This window comes from Nomascus leucogenys, chromosome X (assembly GCF_006542625.1).
Source record: "Nomascus leucogenys isolate Asia chromosome X, Asia_NLE_v1, whole genome shotgun sequence".
NCBI lineage: Eukaryota > Metazoa > Chordata > Mammalia > Primates > Hylobatidae > Nomascus > Nomascus leucogenys.
In genome coordinates, this window is record NC_044406.1 from 115,314,515 (window position 1) to 115,329,995 (window position 15,481).

Genomic DNA, 15,481 nt, shown 5'->3' on the forward strand with positions numbered 1-15,481 from the left:
GACAGCTCTGACTTTGCTATACTTAAAGTCAATACATGAAATTCAGAGTCTCTGAGGGGATAACATTGTTTGGAATTTTTAAAAACCAGAACAATTTGGACATAAATAGGTAAACAGTAGAGAGCTCAGTCAGAAATGCAAATTGGCTATTTGAGGTCAGAAAGCACGTACTGCTCTGCCACGATATTCTTAGTCCTAGGAAGAAGGATCATCCTGAATGGTACCATAGGGCCTATATTTAGTATGGATTCGGGGAAACCAATTCTCAGGAATAAGTCAGCAAAAGCTCAGTAACGCTTCAAGTTGCCATCTCAGAGAGAGTGAAAAAACTATAGGACACGGAATAGTGTAAGCCTTGAAATATCCTCATATGTATAAATGTTATTGAAACTGTTTCCCCATAGAGGTAGCAGTAAGACCTTTAATATGAAAAGGGTCTGTGTGCTTGCTGTGAACACTATGCTATGCTAGAACCAGGCTTCAATAAGGAGGCACACAAGGAACGCAGTGCCCATTGCAGCTACGGAAGGAGCGGGATGCAGGCTAAGAGAGAGTCCTTGTAGCCTGAGATGGGGCCCTAAAGGTGTAAGGGAGAAAGCCCTGTGTGCAATTTCTCGACATGCAGTACGTACTGCAATATGCCATTTAAAACTGTGCTCATACCTATAATATCCACTTATCCTCACAACAACATTGTCAGAGAAAGAAGCCTAGGTGTTATTATCCTTAGAATTAAAGCTACTGAGGCTCAGAGAATTAAATGGCTTGCACACGCTGCAAAGTGGTGAAGTTGGTGCTAAAATTCAGGTCTTCCGAAACCAAGTTCAGTGCATTTTCCACTATACCACAAAACCATGATCTTTACCTAAAGCATGAGTACAGCAGGTCCTCAAGTAACATCATTTCATTATAAAACTGATGACAAAAAAAACAATCAATTCCTGGCCAGGGCCACTGTCCATATGGGTTTTGCATGTGCTCCCCATGTCTGTATGAGTTTTCTCTGTGCCCTCCCACAGCCCAAAGCTGTGCACAAAAAGCAAATTGGCATGTCTACATGGTCCCAGTGTGAGTGGTGTGTGTGCGAGCATGCCCTGTGATGGAATGGCATTCTGTCCAGGGCTAGTTCCTGCCTGGGGTCCTGAGCTGCCAGAAGAGGCTCCAACCACTGTAATCCTGAACTGGAATAAGCAGGTAAATAGTTATCTTACTTGCTTTTATTAATCTTTCTTAAACGTATGTATGGCTCACATTTATTTCCATGTTTAATATCATAAGTGTTTTGGTCTTCACTTAGAAGCTTGGTGATGTCTTTGTGACCAGAAATATGCCACAGGAATCGGAGTCTTGTCCTGTCACACAGTTTGAAGTGCAGTGGCACAATCACATCTCACTGCAGCCTCAAACTCCTGGGCTCAAACCATCCTGCCTCGGCCTCCAGAGGAGCAAGGACTACAGGTGCATGCCACCATGCCCGGCTAATGCTTTTTTAAATTTTATTTTATTTTATTTTTGTAGAGACCAGGTCTCACTATGTTGCTCAGGCTAGTCTTTACTGGGCTCAAGCAATCCTCCTGCCTCAGCCTCCCAATCCCAAACGTTGGTATTACAGGCATGAGCCAACACACCTGGCCAGAACTTAAATCTTGTTTATATCAATTAGCCTAAGATAGAATTGATTTCATCATACATTGTTTTGATTGACATCGCAGTTTCTATAAGAACCTATCTTTTTTTTTTTTTTTTAGACAGAGTCTCATTATGTCGCCCAGGCTGGAGTGGTGAGATGTCATGATCTTGGCTCACTGCAACCTCCGCCTCCTGGGTTCAAGCGATTCTACTGCCTCAGCCTCCTGGGTATCTGGGATTACAGACGCACGCCACCACACCCAGCTAATTTTTTTTTGCAACGACATTAAGTGAGGACTTACTGTACAGACTTAAAACAGAAGCCAAAGACAGAGCTCTGAAGGATCACAGAAAACAGAAGATAAATTAGCAAAGCCTTCCAAGAAAAAGTGCTTTAAAGGGTATTAAACGCATTAGACCCATGACATTTGTGAGGAATAATCTAAAGACCTGTAAGAATTTCCATGTTTGAGAAAAATACTGCATACTAGATAAGCTTACTCACTAAGTGACTCATTCCTGCAGGCCAACCTTTTAGTGTCCCAAGGTTTAAATTCATGATAAATACCTATACCTATGTTGTCACATGTAGTTTTTACAAGAGCTCTATAAGAACCAAGATCATTCCCTTTACAGATTACTATGCTTCATGAGTCTTTAGGGTTGCTTATAAACTGGCAAAATCTCAGCCATTAAACTCCACAAATGGCAAAGGTCTGCTATAGCTGGCAAATTAGGAAAAGAAAATGGCATGAAATTGGAGGTCAGAGAGTAAGGTGAGAAACTGTTAGTAATTTAAAAGGTCAGAGATAGGCATGGTTAGAGAAAATAAGGATGGGATGGTGTAGTGCCCTTTAGATAAGTGATGATGTCTTTGAAGATCTTGAAAAAGATGATTTGTAAAGAATCAGTGGAATGGAAGCCACACTGAAGATTGAAGAGAGAAAGAGATGGTAATGAGAAATTCAATGCACCCACCTAAAGAAAAGGCAAAAGTTCAAAACTACCTAATGTTGATATACATTGCTTAATTGAACTCTGATTTCTGAAATCTTATTTTATTTGCTCTTCCTCACCTCTCTTTCTTCATGCGGGGTTTGTCCATCCAGGCGACAATACTCATAACCACGCCACATGCAATAATCTTCCAAAATATCCAGCAAACGAGTCATCTGGCTGAAAATGAGAACCCTTGAACCTAAAACATTTCACCAAGAGAAAGTGAGTTGTACAACTTGTGTGAAACTAACTTAAAAGCTACAAAATAAACATATGCAACATAAATGTAGAGCACATGAACACTCCACTCACACACACACACACACACACACACACACACAAGCACACACCTTCAAGTGATGCTATATATAGAATTATGCATTTGTTGAGTTAGGCATGTTTTAAGGTCTTCAGAATCCTCCACACATATTGCAATGACTTAAAAGATTGTCTTTACATTTTCTTAAGGATGAATGATGGGTCCACAGGCTCTCTCACTGGACTACAGCAATGGTCTCCCAACTAGTCTCCTGTTCCTAGTCTCTCATCCTCAGTAGACCCCCATACTGCTTTCAAGGTTCTCTTCCTAACAGGTAAGAGTGACATACTCTGATTGTCACTCTTCACAGCCAAGTCTTCTCTGACGCTCCCTCTGCCTTCAAAATAAAAGTCCTAACTCCTTAAGGCATGGTTTAAAATACCTTTCATAATTTGGCTCCATCCATCTTTCCAGATTCATTAACTGCCACTCTACCCCAAGTACCATATGCTGTCTGTGTTCCCTTGTTTCACACCTCTGTTTCATTGCCCTAGAAAACCCTTCCCCTCCTATTCCCCATGGTTCACTCCTACACATTCTCCAGTGCTCATCTCAAAGGTCATCTCTGTGAAGACTTTCCCAACTCCCAGTTTCGCAACATATCATAGCACTTATCACATGAATTGCAACTATTCCTCCTCACTACACTGTGAGCTTATCCAAGGCAAAGATTGTTGTCTTATTCATCTTTGTACACCCAGCCTGTAGGACAATTCCTGGCAAATGGTAAGTACTTAACAATGTCTGCTGAATAAGTGAATGAATGAATATGGAAAATTTTATTTATATACAAGTTATTAATATAAATTTATTCCATGCTAATTTATTACTCACCCTGTTCTTTGAGTTTGGCCAATAGTTTATCCAGAACTACCATTTTACCACTGTTGCTGACAATATGCTCATCAGTGGTATAAGGTGGACCAGGTTCAGCACCATCAAACAGATATGGATGATTACAACACTTTCGAAGCTGCATCAGAATGTTTAAGAGTCGCATCTTGTCCATCTTGCCAGAAGAGTTTAAAACATCAATATCTTTCATCAGGATTTTTGTATACCTAAAAATTTAAACTATAATTAATCATCAATTACTAGAAAGTTAATGTCATAAACAAATGTTCCTTTGGCCATCAGATTAGATTCCTGTTTAAAGATAAACAAGATTTGATTTGAGATTAAATCTAATGGGCAAAACCAACAAAGTAATGAATATTTGAACATGTGAACTGTGTGTTGCTTATAAACCTGTTTCCTCCTGCTTTAACCATGATGAGAAATTCCCATCAGTTGACAATTATTTAGAGCATTCTATCTGCTAATTATCAATAACTACAACATTTGCCTGAAGTTGACATCCAACATTTACTTGTTTGAACTAAAAACAATTTCAATTTCTTATACCTGTATTCACAGGTCATTTTTTTCTGATCCTATAAATATTTTTCATTCTCTTTTCTAAAATTCCACCTTCACAGAGACTTATGTGTATACATATACACCCAATCAATGATAATATGTAATTATAATAATTATCAACTTTTGCTGAGTGCAAGTGCCAAGTAGCATGTCAAGGGCTTTATATGAATTATGCCACTAAATCTTCACAACAATTCTGAGTATTTACTAGTCTCATCCCCATTTTACAGATGGAAATTAAGGCAGCTAAGAGAAGTTAAACAACTTACTCAGGGTCACAGAAGGGACAAAACCAAGCTGTGATCTTATGTCTGAGTCCAAAGAATACACTCTTAATCTCTACCTTATACTGGCTTGTGTAGTAAAGAAATCATATATTTTACACATGATCTAACTGTATTTATATACATAACATTTCGCTCCTATTAGCAGCACTATTACATTATTAACACTTCCTACTTATGATTCCTTGTGACTTCCCTTGTCAATGTCCTGCTTTAATTGCATTTATCTAACCATTCCAGATTCTATTTTTGTAATATCCACGATCACCGACATTTTCATCAACACTAGTAATATGGTCATAATTATTTTCACTGAAGGAAAAAGCAAGAATGCTTTTTTTTGAGACACGGTCTCACTCTGTCGCCTACCCTGGAGTGCAGCGGCACAAACATGGCTCACTGCAGCCTTGACTTCCTGGGCTCCAATAATCTTCCTGCCTCAGCCTCTCATATAGCTGCAAACACAGGTGTGTGCCACAATGCTCAGCTAATTTTATTTTTTATTTTTTGTAGAGATGGGGTCTCACTTTGTTGCCCAGGCTAGTCTTGAACTCCTGGGCTCAAATGATCCTCCTGCCTTGGCCTCCCAAAGTGCTGGGATTACAGATGTGAGCCACTGCACCTGGCCAAAGAATGCTTTTAAAGAATGCTTTTTAACTAACAAGTATGCCACTGACATTACCCCCTTTAATCCTAACATCATCCTCATAAGTTCAGTATTATTATCCCCATTTTACAGAATGGAAATTTAGGCTATGTAACTTGCCCAAGATAACTAGCTATTAAGTGGTAATGCATGGAATTCAAACACAGACCTATAGACTCCAAAACCTATACTCTTTTCAAAGGGTTAAATAAAATACTTACAAATTTTCTCTGAAAATATCTGAACTACTTAACTTGCCATTTAAATATAAAATGTAATTTTTGAACTAACAGCATAACTGAACAACTACAAAGCTAATTTTTAGTAAATTCTTACACACAAATAAGTTTTAAAGGAAATGAAATAGCTCACCATTCTCGTTGCATCTTACTCAGCCCCAAGTAAATCTTTATTTCCTTTTTAGGTGGCAGACTCTTCTCTACATCAGTTTTTATACGGCGTAACAAAAATGGTTTTAAAACCTAAAAGGTGATCATTTTTATAAAAGTTTATGAAACATTAAATATTAATAATGTATTTCATTAACAACATTGATGTGAAATTTACTTCCCACTGCATAGTCTGACAAACACTACCAATACCAGTTGCGAACTTTCTTGGTAAAGAACCACCAAGTAAGAGTCCATTAGAAAATCAGAATAGGGGACCTAAAGTAGGCATTCACGACTTCATGGCACAAAATACATGAAAAATTAAGACAACAAGACTATTGGTTGCTGAATAAGCACTAAAGAACCGTTAAAAAAAAAAAAAAAAAAAAGAAGCTGCTGTAACACAAGATTTTTTTTTTTTTTTTGGAGACAGAGTCTCACCCTGTCACCCAGGCTGGAGTGCAATGGCACAATCTCGGCTCACTGCAACCTCTGCCTCCTGGCTTCAAGCAATTCTCCTGCCTCAGCCTCTTGAGTAGCTGGAATTATAGGCATGCGCCACCACGCCTGGCTCATTTTTGTATCTTTAGTAGAGACGGGGTTTCACCATGTTGGCCGGGCTGGTCTTGAACTCCTAACCCCGTGATCCACCCGCCCTGGCCTCCCAAAGTGCTGGGATTACAGGTGTGAGCCACTGTGCCCAGCCCACAACAAGATTTTTAAACCTGAGAGGAAATCTGAAGTCAGAATATCGGTCAGGGAGTCTTCAAAAATGAAATAAAAATGCAGGTCATTTCAAAGTACCATCATGTGCCACTTAATGATGGGGATATGTTCTAAGAAATGTGTTGTTAAGTGATTTCATCATTGTGCTAAGATCATAGAATGTTCTTACACAAACCTACACGGTATATGTATTTATTTGTTTTTTCATATAGAAAACCACGTGTCCCAGCACCATTACTCACTATCAATCATTTCCCCTACTTGATCTGCAATGCCAGTATCAAGTGCCATATATCAGGTCTCTATATATGCTCCATTATAATCTGATGGGACCACCATCATCTATGCGGTCCATCGTTGACCATAACGTTGTTATGCCAGTGCATGACTGTAGTTAAATATATAAATGAGGAGAAAATATTCAATATGAAGGCAAACATAGATGAATAGAGAAAAAAAGATAAAATAGTCAGTGTATACCTGGAAGACAGGTTCTATCACAATAGTGCTACAATCTATAGAGTACCTACCTACAATGTGCCAGATACTATACTGTGAACTTTACATGTATTATTTAATCCTTACAATAAATCTGAAACAAATGTTATCATTTCTATTTTAGTAAGGCCATCAAAGGAACTTTGCTAGCAAGTGGCAGATGTGGAATTCAAACCCAGATCAGGCTACTTCTAAAATCAGCTCAGTCCTGACTAGCTGTTGTGAGCCTAGGAAAGTTCTCTAATTTTTCCAAGCCTATTTCCTCATCGGTTCATCCAAAAACAAATATATGATATGTGTATATACCAAACTTTTTTTTTTTTTTGAGACAGAGTCTCGCTCTGTCACCCAGGCTGAAGGGCAGTGGGGCAATCTCGGCTCACTGAAACCTCCGCCTCCCAGGTTCAAGCAATTCTCCTGCCTCAGCCTCCCAAGTAGCTGGGACTACAGGCGCACGCCACCACGCTCAGCTAATTTTTTCTATTTTAGTAGAGATGAGGTTTCACCATGTTGCCCAGGCTGGTCTCGAACTCCTGAGCTCAGGCAATCTGCCTGCCTCGACCTCCCAAAGTGCTAGGATTACAGGCGTGAGCCACTGCGCCCGGCCCGCCAAACATTTTTTTTGGCGGGGGGTGGGGGTGGAAGGGGACAGAGTTTCGCTCTGTCGCCAGGCTGAAATGTAGTGGTGAGATCTCGGCTCACTGCAACCTCCGTCTCCCAGGTTCAAGCCATTCTCCTACCTCAGCCTCCCGAGTACCTGGGACTATAGGCGTGAGCCACCACGCCCAGCTAATTTTTGTATTTTTAGTAGAGATGTGGTTTCACCATGTTGGCCAGGATGGTCTCAATCTCTTGACCTTGTGATCTACCCGCCTCGGCCTCCCAAAGTGCTGGGATTACAGGTGTGAGCCACCCTGCCTGGCCAAACATTTTTAAATGCAGATAATGATACCTATTTCCAAGTCTGCTGTGGAAATTTGTGGTAGTACATGTGTAGAACTTAAGTGTATAGTAAACAATAAACTGTAGCTATTATTATACAGGGGAAGAGTAAAAGAAGACTTCTGGATTCTGGTGTGAGCCTCAGAGTTTTCTAAAAGATATCCTTAAGAGTTTAAACTGCCTGTGAGATACTTAAGCAAAAAGACTCCAAAGGCAATGGGATATGAAAGTACAGTGCTTAGGAGAGGGATACAGAGAGGTCAATTCAGGAGGCATCAGTATAAAGGTGGTAGGTAAAACCATGGGAGTGGATCCCCAGGGAGAGCATGTATGAAAGTCAAAGACAAAGCCCTATAAAATGCTAAACTTTATAAGAGACAGTCAAAGAAAGAAAAGCCCACAAAAGGGACTGATAGGGGTGGACAAAGGGTAAAAGAAAATCCAAAAGAGAACAGTATCCTAGAAACCAAGCAGCAAAGAGTTTCCAGCAGGAGGAGATAGTTAGCAGCTTCAAAGCAATAGCCAAGATACTGACCAAAAAGCGTACCCTGAATTCAGCAACTGGAAAGTCACTGAAGACACTGTGAGATAAGTTTCAGTTGTATGGAATGGATAGAAGCCAGTGGTCAATGGATTCAAGAGTAAACAGAAGACTAGGGAGTAGATATGGAGAGGATAAACTACTCTTTCAAGGAGCTTAGCTATCAAGGGAAGAAAACGGAATCACAGCCAGAGGGACACAGTGTTGAGGGAGCACTGTTTTGCATATGTGTGAGGGTGGATGGGTACGTGTTTGGGTTTGGAATTAACAAGAGTTACCTGAGCATGTTTACACTTAGGGAAAAGACCCAATATGGATGGAGAGGTAGAAAATACAGTCAGTTAAAAAGATAGAAAATATAGTCAATTAAAAAGAGGTAGAAAATACAGTCAACTAAAAAGATAAATCATGGGGGAAAGACCATAAAGAATAGGAAGAGATGAGATCAAGGATTCACATGGAAGAATTAGCTACTGACCAGAGAAAAGACACCTCTTCCACTCAAATAGAAGGTAACACAGATGCAGACCTCCTTAGAAGGTAGACATCCTTGAAGGACTTCCTACCTAATGTCTTCTTTTTTCTCTTTGAGAAAGGAATGATGTTACCTGATGAGGGAGAAGGAGGGCAGGAGATACCTAGGATAGAAATCTTGGGGAGACTGGGGAAGGTCTGAAATAGTTGTTATAGGAAACAGGAAAGAAGACTGTAGAAGGCCATGCTGAAGGATCACCAGTATCATGACATCTCAGCTTATGTTAGAGAACATGGAATCATAGTGGTTCCAACCTGGACAGTTGTGAAATCTTCTTTACCAGTGTTGGGCAGCCCCAATACAGAGATGTCCACTCTGCTAGTAAGTGGCAGAAGCAAAATTGAAACCCAGAAGACAGAGAGACAGTTACATTACATTACTCCAGCTTACGGTTTTTAGGTAGGTATGGCAGACGGAGAAGGGAGCAAGGGAGTTTAGGAGTACTGGTCAAAGATGGTTCGAGTGATAGAAAATGAGTTCATTGTTGGATACAGAAAAAAGTCACAACAGAAATAAGCTGATACATGGGGAGAAAATGCAGAGGTCTGGGGATTACAGGTCTCTGTGAGGTAACACGACAAGTACAGAAGGATTAACCTGAACGAAAGCACTAGAAAGAGATGAGAAATTGTGATCAAAGAATAGAAAGTTGGGGCCAGGCACAGTGGTTCTCGCCTGTAATCTCAGCACTTTGGGAGGCCAAGATGGGTGGATCATGAGGTCAGGAGTTCGAGACCAGCCTGGCCAACATGGTGAAAATCCGTCTCTACTAAAAATACAAAAATTAGCCTGGCGTGGTGGCACGTGCCTTTAGTCCCAGCTACTTGGGAGGCTGAGGCAAGAGAATCGCTTGAACCCGGGAGGCAGAAGTTGCAGTGGGCCAAGATCATGCCACTGAACTCCAGCAGCCTGGGCTATAGAGCAAGACTCTCTCTCAAAAAAAAAAAAAAGGGAAAAAGAAAAGAAAAGTCGGATGCGGTGGCTCAGGCCTGTAACCCCAGCACTTTGGGAGGCCCAGGCAGGCAATTACCTGAGGTCAGGAGTTCGAGATCAGCCTGGCCAACATGGTGAAACCCCACCTCTACTAAAAATACAAAAATTAGCCGGGCGTGGGGACACACGCCTGTAATCCCAGCTACTCGGGAGGCTGAGGCAGGAGAATTGCTTGAGCCCGGGAGGCGGAGTTTGCAGTGTGCCACGATCATGCCACTGCACTCCAGCCTGGCCAACAGAGCAAGACTCTGTCTTAAAGAAAAAAAAAGAATACAAAATTGGCATACAATGAATGTTAAGGAGCCACCCGATGATGAACAGATTAACAGGAAACAAAATGGGTGGAGGGTAAAACTGCAAGACAGCTTAGGCTTCAGAGGAAGAGCTTTATACATGACAGTGGAGAAGCAGTAGCTTAGAAGTGGCAGTGGGGGAACTAGGAGAATACCGGTACCATCCTGAGGAACAGTGGGGTGTGGGAGCAGGAACAGCCTCTCTATTGGAGAGGACCACATTACTCACAGGGGAGAGCCAAGGCAAAAAAGCTGTTCTAGAGAGAGGCTGAGGACATAGAGGAATTAAAAAAAAAAAAAAAAAAACCAAAGAGGCTGTCAGAAAGGATAGGAGGGAGAAACAGTGACATTGGGCCAAGAGGCAAACACAAGTTCAAACAGATTCCACAGCATTTTGTTTTCTGGGTTAGTTTGTGTATACTATTTAATTACTGAATGTTCTTGTCTGCTATTACTTACTGCATGAAGTCTTTCCACGAGTTTTTGATCACCAAGACAATTTTTAGTGTCAAACCAGGAATCAAAGTCCTGTAGAGGGGTGGAAATTCTCCAATGAGTGCACAGTTTTTTTAAATATACCCGATATTCTACAGATTCTTATACAACCAATATGGAAATAATACATTTAAAAAGTACTTTCAAAAATATTATCAGCTGTGATAGCTACTATTATTTATTTCTGAAAATAGGTAAAATACTGGAGCAGTTAACAAAATTTGAGCCCCATTGTGTAAGAATTCTGTCAACTTTTTCCTTAAAAGATATTTATTACGCTTCCCCATACTGTGGAAATATTATATCTAGTTTAAAAAGTAGAATATAAAATCAAAGACATAATGCTAATAAGAATGTTAATTTTACCAAACAATAAAACAAACAAAAGCAAGATAAAGTGTGCAAACCAACTTATGGCTGAACTTGCTACTTTTTATTATCAATTAATAGTCATAATGGGGCCGGGTACGGTGGCTCACACCTGTAATCCCAGAACTTTGGGAGGCTGAGGTGGGCAGACCACTTGAGGTCAGGAGTTTGAGACCAGCCTGACCAACATGGCAAAACCCTGTCTCTACTAAAAATACAAAAAATTAGCCAGGTGTGGTGACAGGCACCTGTAATCCCAGCTACTGGGGAGGCTGAGGCAGGAGAATCACTTTCACCCAAGAGGCGGAGGTTGCAGTGAGCTGAGATTGTGCCACTGTACTCCAGCCTGGGGGACAGAGTGAGACTCCCTCTCAAAATAATAATAATAATAATAATGGGAAAAATCAAGCACCAAGGTTCTTAAATCTTTCCATTTAGTTTGGTATCCTAGCATAACTTTGTGTTAATGATAAAAAATATATATATATAAATCACACATTTACACAATATGCTGTCTTTCAAATCACATACTCTGAGCTCTTCAGCACTCACCAAATGTCAATGCCTACAATAATCAAAGATCATCTTAAGGAGATTGTGGGCTGAGACGATGGGGTTTTCTAGATATACAATCATGTCATCTGCAAACAGGGACAATTTGACTTCCTCTTTTCCTTATTGAATACCCTTTATTTCCTTCTCCTGCCTGATTGCTCTGGCCAGAACTTCCAGCACTATGTTGAATAGGAGCGGTGAGAGCAATAGCAAAAGAGTTGGAACCAACCCAAATGTCCAACAACGATAGACTGGATTAAGAAAATGTGGCACATATACACCATGGAATACTATGCAGCCATAAAAAATGATGAGTTCATGTCCTTCGTAGGGACATGGATGAAACTGGAAACCATTATTCTCAGTAAACTATCGCAAGGACAAAAAACCAGACACCGCATGTTCTCACTCATAGGTGGGAATTGAACAATGAGAACTCATGGACACAGGAAGGGTAACATCACACTCCGGGGACTGTTGTGGGGTTTGGGGAGGGGGGAGGGACAGCATTAGGAGATATACCTAATGCTAAATGACGAGTTAATGGGTGCAGGAAAGCAACATGGCACATGGATACATAGGTAACAAACCTGCACATTGTGCACATGTACCCTAAAACCTAAAGTATAATAAAAAAATAAAAATTAAAAAAAAAATCAAAGATCATTTTATAGCTTCCACCTGCCAAACTAGTATACAAAAATATGTTTCAAACTCCTTCAACTTAATGAAAATAAAATGGTGAATGCACTACTATGGACTCAGCCTCATATCATAAGTTTTAGGAGTAATATGATAGAGACAAAGTTGAACAGGCAGGTTGATCTCAAAGACAAGAAGCATACTATTTCTCAAAAGATCCTCATTTTAAAACTTTGTACTAAAGAACTCTTTCCTAAGAAAACCAAAACATGCAGATAAAAAATTACAAATTAAAAAGTACCATAAATTTCAATCTATAGTTTTTTAAAACACATGTCAGTGAAAATAAGAAAGTTATACTTAAAACGTATGGCTTAAACTTACATCTGCAGAATTAAAGACATCAGGCAATAAAAAGTTGAGTAAGGCCCACAGTTCATGCAGGTTATTCTGCAAAGGTGTTCCAGTTAGGAGCAAGCGGTTAGTCGACTTGAACTCACGAACAATCTCTGAAAGCTAGAAAATAATACTCATATGAGGATTATTTTACTTATTAGAATGCTCAACATTCAGTTATACTGTAATTTATCCAACCGATATATTTTTGACTACAATATAACTTGAAAATTTTCTATGGAAAAATACCCTAGTTCAGGTGACAATGCTGCAGTGAGGCAAAACTGAACATTTCTATACTTAAAAGAATGCAAGCCAGGCGCAGTGGTTCATGCCTGTAATCCCAGCACTTTGGGAGGCCGAGGCAGGTGGATCATCTCAGGTCAGGGGTTTGAGACCAGACTCGCCAACATGGTAAAACCCCATCTCTACTAAAAATACAAAAAAAATTAGCTGGGCGTGGTGGTGCATGCCTTTAATTCCAGCTACTCAGGAGGCTGAGGCAGGAGAATCGTTTCAATCCAGGAGGCAGAAGTTGCAGTGAGCTGAGATCATGCCACTGCACTCCACCCTGGGCAACGGAGTGAAACTTCATCTCAAAAAAAAAAAAAAAAAAAAAAAAAGAAAGAATGCAGATCATATTTATACCTTAGACCCTCCCCCCAACTTCAAAATTTTCGTTTCTCCATTTTGGGCTCACAGAAAAAAGTCAGAACTTCTCCATGGAATCCAGGTTAGCCATTTTACACAATAAAATCTCCATCTTCCCACCAACCACATTCATCTACATGCCTAGACACGTTCTAACTTGGCCTGGTCACAATTTTTAAGCCCCAGAATTGAGCTGATTTTCCCAGTAACTTATATTAACTTTCTAAACATAAGACCACAAAAATTAAGACACAAAAAGCACAAAAGAATGGTAATCATATGAACAAAAATGCACATTTTTATAATGCTCTTAAATAAAAAATTATTCTCTAACATGCGTCCTCTTATCAGATACTAGTTCCAATTTGAAATTAGTATAATCCACCTGGTGGTTCTGCTCCAGTTCTGTCCCTGTTTCTCCCAAATTAGCCCAGTGATCCAAAGAGAGGTTCATCACAATTGAAGCTTTTCCTACTGTTGATGGAGTTGAATGGCAAGAAATATTGATATTTTTCAGTGTTAACACCACACTCTAATTCACACAAGTCAGATAATTCCAGGAAATTATTTTCTCTCATTCATATAGATACATATAAGGTAGCCCCTCAATAAAAATAAATCAATACAAATGATATTTGTACACTAAATATTCTCAACAATATTAAAATACTACAGCATAACAGAGTTAGGCACAGGAGGTATACCAAAGGAACACTTATTTTTCTTTACATTAAAAACTGTGCTCAATTTTAATGTGTCTTGTATTCAGTAATTTAGATTTGCATTCACATTCCATGAATAAAATCACAATGTTCCATCTTTTTTTTTGAGACGGAGTCTCGCTCTGTTGCCAGGCTGAAGTGCAGGAGTGAGATCTCGGCTCACTGCAACCTCCACCTCCCGGGTTCAAGCTATTCTCCTGCCTCAGCCTCTCAAGTAGCTAGAACCACAGGCATGCACCACCACACCCTGCTAATTTTTGTAGTTTTAGTAGAGACGGGTTTTCACCATGTTGGCCAGAATGGTCTCAATCTCTTGACCTTGTGATCCGCCCTCCTTGGCCTCCCAAAGTGCTGGGATTACAGGTGTGAGCCACCACACCCGGCTGTTCCATCATTTTTTATTCTGAATACAGAAAAGTGAACAAACCAACCTGGTAATTAAATGTAAACTTTAATAAAGATATTGATAACTTACCTTAGATTTTTCATTCTTTATTCTGTGAGCTTCATCGATGACTAGGTATCGCCAGTGAAACTTTTTGAATACAGATTTTTCTTTAATTACCATCTCATAAGAAGTAACGCAAACATCCCACTCTCCTGGCATCATTTCATCACGAATAAAAGCAGCCTAATGCAAAATAAAATACTTCATATTAGAATATATTTATATTAGAATATGTTACCAGATGATCACAGAATTAAAATATCAAGAAAATATTAAGAGTTCTAAGAGACCCTGAGGATCATTTAGTTTCATCCATTTTAGAGATGGGAAAACTGAGGCCCAAAGATAGTTGTGTGGTCAATTATCTGGATGACCTGCTAATATATTCATTAACAGAAGAGAAACAAAGCCTTCCCTTACAGAAATACAGCATAGTCAATGACCTAGAAAAGTTCCTATGACCAGAAATCACAAAGTTACTGGGCTTGTCTTCATATCATGGGGCATCCAAAAGAACACAGACAAAGTAACACTTTCTGAACAACACATTCTTGCCAAGATCCAAGAGTTACCAACATAATACAGTTTCAACAAATAGAAAGAACTCAATGTGCATGAATGATTCCAACCGTTCGAGAACTCTTGTATGTCCCTTCTTCATTTTCTAGCTGGGCTGACTCATACACTTTTTAACTGTTAAAAGGTCATGGAAGCCCACTAATGTTTTTGTGAAGTTCCAGATGTTGCCATGAGGCTACAAATGTGATTTCATAAAGGGGACTTGCTCTGTCTAGTACAGGAGGCTATGGAAAACAGTGAGACTATTTAAAACTATTTTTAAGTCTTCACAGGCAGTGGCCAACATGGTAGGTAAGTTGACTGAGAGCATTTTTAACTTGTATGAGCTGAATTCCAGATGTTATTGGTCAAAATAAAACCACAAAAGTTAATGGGAAGCAGCAAAATCTATATTAAGAAGAGGCTGAT

At 39.8% G+C, this 15,481-nt stretch overlaps 1 protein-coding gene and 1 long non-coding RNA gene across 8 annotated transcripts in view; one reads left to right on the forward strand and one right to left on the reverse strand.

Annotated features, from left to right (window-relative positions):
• SMARCA1 (SWI/SNF related, matrix associated, actin dependent regulator of chromatin, subfamily a, member 1) overlaps window positions 1-15,481 on the reverse strand; it is a 77,208-nt gene that overhangs the window by 46,944 nt on the left and 14,783 nt on the right. For all 7 annotated transcript variants that reach the window (XM_030806954.1, XM_030806953.1, XM_030806952.1 and 4 more), the window contains 6 exons: window positions 14,522-14,677; window positions 12,662-12,793; window positions 10,676-10,744; window positions 5,669-5,778; window positions 3,782-4,008; window positions 2,706-2,827 (listed from right to left, as the gene is read on the reverse strand). In XM_030806954.1, the coding sequence (XP_030662814.1) occupies window positions 2,706-2,827; window positions 3,782-4,008; window positions 5,669-5,778; window positions 10,676-10,744; window positions 12,662-12,793; window positions 14,522-14,677 (816 nt within the window). The remainder of the gene's footprint in view (window positions 1-2,705; window positions 2,828-3,781; window positions 4,009-5,668; window positions 5,779-10,675; window positions 10,745-12,661; window positions 12,794-14,521; window positions 14,678-15,481) is intronic.
• Window positions 783-11,748, forward strand: LOC115833268. Its single transcript, XR_004028707.1, has 3 exons — window positions 783-793; window positions 10,627-10,629; window positions 11,661-11,748. It is a non-coding gene; the product is annotated as an uncharacterized LOC115833268 (long non-coding RNA).